Source organism: Mus caroli, chromosome 12 (assembly GCF_900094665.2).
Source record: "Mus caroli chromosome 12, CAROLI_EIJ_v1.1, whole genome shotgun sequence".
In the NCBI taxonomy this organism is placed as follows: domain Eukaryota; kingdom Metazoa; phylum Chordata; class Mammalia; order Rodentia; family Muridae; genus Mus; species Mus caroli.
Window position 1 is genome coordinate 111,326,683 of NC_034581.1, and position 8,814 is coordinate 111,335,496.

The 8,814-nt window shown below is 44.2% G+C and overlaps 1 protein-coding gene across 3 annotated transcripts in view; it reads left to right on the forward strand.

Annotated features, from left to right (window-relative positions):
* Positions 1 to 2,948: 2,948 nt before the first annotated feature.
* The window catches only part of Ncapg2 (non-SMC condensin II complex subunit G2), a 55,144-nt gene continuing 49,278 nt past the window's right edge, over positions 2,949 to 8,814 (forward strand). For 2 of the 3 annotated variants that reach the window (XM_029484939.1, XM_029484938.1), the window contains exons 1-2: positions 2,955 to 3,405; positions 4,722 to 4,834. In XM_029484939.1, the coding sequence (XP_029340799.1) occupies positions 4,757 to 4,834 (78 nt within the window). In that variant the 5' untranslated portion in view covers positions 2,955 to 3,405; positions 4,722 to 4,756. Of the gene's footprint in view, positions 3,406 to 4,721; positions 4,835 to 8,814 lie in introns of all 3 variants that reach the window. The other variant, XM_021179648.1, reaches the window with a different exon arrangement.

Sequence of the window (8,814 nt, forward strand, 5' to 3'; positions counted from 1 at the left end):
ACAAGTCTCTCATCAGGGTGGAAAAGTACCAACCTGAAAGTAAATAGCCCGAGATGGCTGCAGAGATGATAGCTGCTTTCTGCTAAGAGTCAGCTCCCAACATCTTTCCTCACCATTTTGTCCTTAGAAAGGACAACAACATAAGGGAAATTACAACCAGGAGAGGAAAGAATAGGACTTATTTTTGTGGCCATATGACAACCTCATCATTCAGGTCTTTCCCCACTCATGTCCAAAATGAATGGGCAGCCAATTCTGGAGACTCAGCCTTTCTCACCTCTGTTCCTCTTCCAAGGTCTTTCCACAGTCCGGTGCTTCCATCTCAAGGGAGTCCCAGAGCATGGCTTGTCTTTTTTGGGTCAGCAAAGGAACTGCAGAGTGTTGAGCCTGCTTGATTCTGCTTTTTCTTTAATTTTTGTACTCTGAGAATATGTTATCCATATCTGTGCTTTCTGAGATCTAATTTACTCTTAGAAACCACCAAAGGGAGAGAAATATTTTCTCCAATCACTTCCTAATTAGCCAAGAGTCATGAGCCTTTCACAGAATCAATGACTCATTGCTGGCTGGGTCCTGTGTAGTTCTGGATTCTCACAGAGGGCAGGAAACCTTCATAGCCACCCACACTGCAAGATTTCATCCAGAATGGCTTGAAGAACTCACTTTGGTCAGGACTCTGTTGGTTCCTAGCTATTACAAGTTTACTGTTTTTGCTCATTTCCAGGCACAATTATGATGAAATGGTAAATTTTACATATTTTCTTTCTTTAAAATAAAAATAAAGCTCCTTGTATATAGCTGAGGCTAGCCACATTCCTGCCTCAGCTTCTGAATACTGGAATTACAGTCATAAGTTACAACACACGCTTTTGTGTGACAGAATATATTTCTAGGTGAGTTTGTCAAGGAACTGTTAGCATTGGTGTCCTTTGGAGAGAACTGCTATGAGTCCTGGAGCCAGATTGCTTTATACCATTTGAATCTGAGTCAGGTAATTGCCTTACCTATGCAATTCAAAAATGAATATCCAGGTTTTGCCCTTCACATTTGGTCCATTATTAAAGATACTGCCATCATCGAAAGATAGTATTTTAGTCAATTTTAACTATTTCAGTCTGTTTTATAATTATTTGCTGTGAGATCCAATTTTAGCTCATTAGCCACAATGTAAGGTTTTAAGAACAGAGGTGACATCATACACTCTTTCAGAAGACTGGTCTACAATTTAGAGTGTGCTGGGCTTTGAGTTGTCGTGAGAGCTAGGTGACTAGCTCTGAGTTTTCAGAACTCACTGTTAAACTCATGATCCGTTTCTTAACAGGAAGCATACCAGTCAGGAATGGGAAAGTGAGTGAAGGTGGGGAGCAAGGCAGGGGAAGCCGATTTCTTTTGGACATGAGTCAAATCACAAGGAGGATGGCAGGAGGCTCAGTACAGTGCATGGCAAGGCCACGTGGGGGTCCAGCTTGAGGCTGGTTGCTCACACTTTGTAGATGAAACTGTGAGAGTGGTGAGGTGGGGGTGTCCAAATTCGAGGGGCTGTGGGGAACCGAGGGACTGTGGAAAGGGAGCTGGTCAGACATTAAGGAGCTCCTGTATGAAGAAGCAGTTAAGTGGTACAAATGGTAGCTTGCTGTGGGTGAATGGATCTGACTCTGTGGCTCTGCTAACTACCTCAAACTTCCTAACTGACCTGTACCCTCTCCCCACCATCATTTTATACTGTTGAGACTATACTTTCGCTATATCAGGTTAAATATAAGTTCATGGCTGGCTTTTCTTTCGTAGTAAACAGACATCTGTCCTATGTCAGGAAGGCTGGCTTCTCCTGGGGTAACATCTAAATCTTTTAAATTCAATCCAGGCAACAGAACTCATTCTAGACATTTGGAGCATGAAGTTCAGTAACCATTTCTGAAGGGACTTTCCAAGAAGTGGTAACAGTGACTTCATTTGGAGGAAAGCTGGCAGGGAATGGGGATTGGCTGAGGGAGAGGGAGTGAGTGGATCGCAGAGAGGCAGGAGGCCAGAAGCTGGGGAGAGAGATGTGGGTTGGAGGGCTGGCTTTGGTTTCCACGTGCAGGAAACCACAAACAAGAAAGGCCATGAGTGAACTTGGGCATAGGACCAGTCTGTTACCTAGCTATGGAGGGCTGCCCAGTCCCGGCAATGGGGCTAAGCATCATCTGCTGTTGAATCCGGGAAAGGACAGGTTGGGGCTGCCATCTTCCTCATGGCTCCCCTCCCACCCTCGACCCCAGTCTTCATCAGTTTTATGCTATAAGAAAGCTCCAGAGATGGGTGACTTATAAACAACACACAATTATTTTTTTTCTCATTTCTTAAGTTAGGAAGTCTAAGCTCAAGACACCCTTGGTGCCTTCTGTGATGAAGGCCCAGCCTCTTCCTAGGGGGGTCTTGACTTCACACTCCTTCGTTCTCTACCTCCTCTGGCTACCTCTACCACCACGCTCCAGCCTTCCTTTCTCCTCTCCACTGGTCCTCCCCTTTCCGCTCAGCCTCTTTAGCTTCCCTCCCCTCTCCTCCTCCTGCCTCCCCGTTTTCTCCTCAGCGTCCCCTTCTCTCTCTCCTACTACCATCTCCTTCTTCCCTCTATCCCTTGTCTCTTCTTGCTCTCCCTCCTCCGTCTGATGCGTGATGTCTCACCGAGCAGCTGGCAAGAAACACAGAAGCAACAGCATTGCTCCCAAGGAAGGTGGGTGTGTGTGGGCGGAGGGCCGGAAACACGGCCAGCAGCTCTGCGCCTGCGCATCCAGTGGGCGCGCTAGAGAGACTCCCGCCAGAGGCTCTGAGTCACGCCCAGGAGGCGGTGCTTGAGCCTTGGGGGTGGAGCCTGCCTGCAGAGCTGTGGGGGATATGGGCGTGGCCCGAACGGCGTCAGATCTCGTGAGAGCGGCGACTGGTGACGGGGTGGAGGGCGGGCGCGTCCGGGGTATACGCGGGCGTGTTTGAATCTGGTCCGAGCGCGGGAAACTATGGGTCTGTGGTGAGGTGAGCGCCGCGCGGTGAGTTGGGTGGGAGGTGAGTAGGACCGGGCGGCCGGCGACCGCGGCTGGGCGGCGGACACCGTCGCGGATCTCACGTCCGCGGCCGCCATCGGTTTCGAGCGCTTGTGGAGCGGGATCCCCCCCGGCTGACTGGGAAAGATCCCAGACCGAGAGGCGGGTCTCGCCAGGGAGGATCTCAGCCTGGAACCCGGGTTCACTAGGTAGGACCTCAGACTAGGACGACCCCGGGAGAGGGCCCGAATCTGACTGGCGAGGACTCCGGAAAATGACCTGCGCACAGTAGGGAGGCTCTCAGGCAAGGACCTGATGCAGACTACGGAGGACCGGGGACGCAGACCTGAGTCTGACTAGAGAAGACCCCTGAGAAGGAGCCTGGGTGAGTAGGTAGTACCAAAGACCTGCACCGGGTTGATTAGCGAGAACCCCAGCCCTGACCAGAGAATGACATGGAAGATCCTGGCACGGGGCTGGGGAGCCGACTAGGGGGGACAGCAGTGTTGACACTTAACTGGGGCCTGACGTGGTGGTGAAGACGCTGGATTTATTCTTGCACTGACATAGGGAGGAACCCGAACCTATACCTAGGACTGATCTAGGGAGCAACTTAGTTATGAACTAAGGAAAGAGAAAAATCTAAGATACTGAGTCACGGTTTGTAAGTCTAGCATATGTAGACATTATATGGCATACTAAGTTGCCAAAGACATGTACTTAAGTAAACAAAGTGACCATAATTAGTAAAGTGGTGATACTGGCAACCCACCTTTCCCTCTCCATTTTATTCATCACAAAAAAGTTATGGTTCACAATTCAGCCATTTGAATTGGGGAATGAAGTGGCTATATTTAAATTTTACTAATGTGAGGAGTTGTCAAATTGAGGCTATTTTCTACTTTTATTCAATTTAGGATAGGAATGTATATTGTGATTCACACTCACCATAATTAATGCCAATAATTCTCCATATTGCTGTATTTCTAAAGGTATGAGAGATTTTCAAATTTATTCTTAAGATGAGAAGACCTGTTGCAAATATCATTTGTTGTAACTGTATTGTTAGGTTTTTGCTTTGAATATGTCATTGTAGCACCAGGTGTAAAGGTAAAATAGGATGGCATTTTACCTGGGAAATCACATGTAGGAAGAAGAATGAGCAAGGTCCCCCGAGCTCTCATTATCCTATAGGTGTGCAGAGGAGGGGGGGTGCTGGAGTGGGGCACAGATGCACTGCCTAACAAGCTCCCAGGTGACCTCAGGGCTGTTTTTGTGGTTTTACTTCCAAGTCTCTCTCTTGAAAAACAAGAGAGAATTGTTGGGTGGGATCTTCTTGGAGGAATGGGACATTAGAAGTGGAGTCTGCAGAATTCAGATGTGGAGATGAGCCTGACTCTATTGCGTAAGTCAGGTCTTTCTTCCCAAGCCAGCTTCTAAAAGGCTAAAAGTAAGAGAAAGTAAGATTCCTGAGGCAGTTTTAATTTCTTGTTTCTTTCATTGTAGTTACATTGATAATTGGTGATAACATAGATGTTTTGTTTATAACATCATCAGATTTTTTTTCAGTTTATTGCCATTTTGTATCAGTGTTATAAACTGTCTTCTGTAGTGGTATAAAATTTCTTGAATGTTTGTATTAAATTAAAACTTACGGGACATTTTGCACATTTACGTTTTGGTCTGATTGTATCTTACTAGGGTTGTAAGGCTCCCTTAGAACAGTCACATCCGTCATGGAAAAACGTGAGGCGTTCATCCAAGCAGTATCTAAGGAGTTGGTTGAAGAATTTCTGCAGTTTCTTCAACTTGATGTAAGTTATGTGTTTTACTCTTATTGTAGTTTGACCCTGGATATTCTAAAATCGTGTCACCGAGTAAAATGCAGTTCTCTCAGTGAATGTTTATTTTTAAAAAGCTAGGTAAATTCTTTAGAATGAAATGGGGCTGAGTTAAAAAGTAGAAGATAAACAGAAGTTATCCAACGAGCCCATGGATCAGAAGGAACTCCCTAAGGCTAGGAGAAGGCTGGCTGTGTTTTACCCTGAAGAGTTTTGGCAGGTCGAGAGTGCAGTGATGGATGCAATGGACAAAGCAGGGATGATGGGAAGCTGAGTAACTTTTCTGTTGCTGGGACAAAACACCGTGATCAAAAGCAACTTAACAAAAAGACCTTATTTTTGGCTTATGGTTCCAGAGGACTGAGCCCATCATGATGGGGAGGCATGTCAGCGGGAGCAGGAGGCTGAGAGCTCATATTCTCAACTGCAAGCATATGCATAACAAACTTCAAGACGTTAGCACTATAAACCTCCCCAAACAGTGCCACCAACTGGGAACCAACTGTTCAAATACCGGAGACTGTAGAGAGCATTTCTCATGCATACCACTGCAGAACTTTTAGAAAGTTCAGAGTTTGTCCAGTGGGCAGACAGTGGCCAGTGTATAGACAGAGGAGCCAGAGTGGAGGGGAAGTTAGAACAGAAGACAGCGAAAAGATTGGCCTCTGAATGCTTGTCTGCCTGCCTGTACAGAACAGGTTGAGGGACCAGGCCAGGTAGGGAGAGTGTTGTGCTTATCACTGAAACTGGCTTTAGGTGGAAGTTGGAAGCCTTCAACTGCAGGGATAGATAGCAGTGTGTTTGGTTGGATATAGTGGTGAGAGAACAGCCTAGGTGTGGGGAAAAGATGACTGTTAATACGCATGTTCAGGGTGGTGGCCACGAGACAGATTGACAGTGTGTTTGAAGGTCAGAGCAGTCTAGACAAGAGATAGAAAGGTACTGTTAGCTGTAGGTGGGGGCTTCTGTTCTGGGACTGTGTGAGAGAGTGCATGATACAGGAACTAGAGTGGAGTAGAGTGGAGCTCTGCACTAGTGCTGTGATAGTTGGTCCTTTGTGCAGGAGGCCTGAGCCAACATGCCCAACCTATTTTGATTAAGGTTATTCATTGAAAATCAAAAGGTACAAGATTAGGGAAGGGTCTAATCATGAATTTATTGCTGGTAACATTTACAAAACTACTTTTCTAAATAAGACAAATGATCTCATAAATGGTCTTGTCTCAGGTCATACCATAATAGTGTTTATAGGAGCAAAATATAATTTATAACTGTGTAACTGTCTACTTTAGTGGAAGTGTGTCTTCTTGGTTTGTGTTAGAAATGTAATTCATCTGTATTTAATGCCCAAAGGCTGTTGTTTCGAGTCACACGCCACAGTTGAACTAAAACTAAAATGATCTGAGCTGGTAGTAAAGTAAGTTAATAATATTAAAAGGCAAGCAGAGAGCTGGGGAGATGAGTCAGTTTATGAAGTGCTTGCCATCCAAGCCTGAGAATCATCTTTGTAAAGGCCAGGTCCCATTGGCATGCCTATAATCTCAGCACTGGGAGGTAGAGACAGGTAGATTTCTAAAGCTTGATAGACAGTAGTCTTTCTAGTCAGTAAACTCTAGGATCAATAAGAGATCCTGACATCTAACATCAACTATGGTCTTCATACACATGCACAGCTGTACACACACACAAATAGAAAGAAATGTAGTAATTCAAGGGCACATTAGTGACCTACTGAGAATGCATCTTTTTAAAGTCCCTTCATAATAGCAGTCTATTAGTGTTGAGTCTCTGTGGTATTGCGTGGCAGCTAGCAGATATCTTGGTGAAATATTTATTAGTCTTTTTTAGTCTAGCATTAGTGAGCTTTGTTTATACTTAATAACTTAATGTAACCAGACATCATGAAGCTTGACAATATAAATTTATGTGTCTGTATTAGAACTGTACATTGTTAAGTTTCATCAAGTTGAATGTTATGGAGTGCCATTTTCTATAATGGCAGTTTCAGTACTTTAACCTGATAGGAGCTAAGGAAAAGATGCACATCAGTTTGAGGCCTGTTGGATGAGTTTCTCCAACTTGGTGAATCACTGAGTTTTGACATGTGCATTGTTAACAACCACCACCTTGCAGCATTGGTGATAACCAGAATGGTGGGCATGATGGTCTATACCAGCAATTACAGCACTCAGAATTCTGAGGCAGAAGAATCATGAATTGAGGCCTGTTGGGTTTGTGGTCAGTCTGGGCTAAAAAGAAAGACTGTCTCAAGTAAATAATCCACAGAGGTTATTGGAGAAAATAGGGCTAGAGATACAATACTAAAACATTTTGCCTAAGACACATTAAAGATAGGACCCTAATAGAATACAGTAGCACACATTAAGTTATTAAAAACAAGTGCTCTGGTGCTGTGAAAAGACACCATGACGAAGGAGACTCTCACAAGGACAACATTTAATTGGGGTTGGCTTACAGGTTCAGAGATTCAGTTCAGTTTCATCAAGGTGGGAGCATGACAGCATCTAGGCAGCTGGGGTGAGAGTCTTATAGCCCACACCAACAGTGACACACCTACGCCAACAGGGCCATACCTTCTAATAGTGCCACTCCCTGGGCCAAGCATATGCAAATCATTACATATGGTAAGTAAGATGCTTTCCCTGGAGAAAGATTGGGAGTTTATAGTTGGAAGTAGATGACCAGCTTACACAGCCCCTGCCATTCTTATGGGGGAAAGAACAGAAAAGCAGAAAAGAGAAGAAAAAGACAAACTAGCCTGAGAGGCATGTGGAACATTAGTGCTTAAGAGTGCAGTGCAGTGGGCTTGGGAGGTGGGGGAGCTGTGGTCAATAGACTGGTGGAGCTAATGATTTTTTGTTGTTAAAGAAAGTACCTTTGTTTTAGAAAAATACACCCTGAGGGAGTCACATGCCTATAACTAACTGTCGTAAATGATTCCAAAACAGAGAATGATTCTAGGGTAAAGAATACAGTAATTGGTAACCACTAAGTACACTGTGAATTCTTCTTATGTGTGCTTGAACTTGTGTGTATGTTTATTTAACAAGGGGTGCACATGTGGAGGTCAGACAATGGCCTCAGGTCTAGGTCTTCGGATGCCTTCCATCTTTTGTCTGAGACAGGATATCTCAGTCTGGAATTTTGTCACAGAAGCTCTTGTAGGTGGCCCAAGAGCTTCTAGACAAAGATCCTCTTATCTCTTGTTACCTACCTCAAAAAGCAGCAATTACAGAGTCAGGTTGCCATGCTCAGGTTTTTAAATGGATCTGGGGATCCAAAGGTGGATCTTCCATGTTGACTTAACCATTTGAGCTATTTCCACAGCCCTGTACATTCTTGAAACTTAAACATGTAATTAGGTTTCATTATGGTATTTTTCACGTTAGTTTGTTGTTTTAATTTTTCTCCACACTCTTTCCTATCTCCTGCCCCCTCCCATATGCTTCTATACAGTAGCTTCCTTTCTGCTTGTATGTCATGTGTGTACTTTTCCCATGTTTTTCCTTACCCAGCACCACTTTTGCCCCTCATGGTCTTTTATGAAGTTTAATAGCCTATATCCACTTTCACACCCACTTTCACATGGACATAGTACATGGAAGTATTAAAACTTGGGCTCTGCATATGAGAAAGTACAGGCAATTTTTCGATGAATCTGGGTGACCTTAGTTAATCCAGTACTCTGTAGAGCTATTAATTTTCCTTCAAATTTCATTTTTCTTTTCCAGTGATTGAAATTCCATTGTATAAAATTACATGAAGATCCTCAAGACATGAAACTTTGAGCACTAAATACAGTACATTTATGTTTGAACAGTTGGCACAATAATGTCCTTTATAGTCATGCTTTTCCTGATCCAGGATCCAGCCCAGTGTCAGACTCTGCTGTTAGCTGTCACATCTCTCTCTCTCTTTTTTTTTTTTTTTTT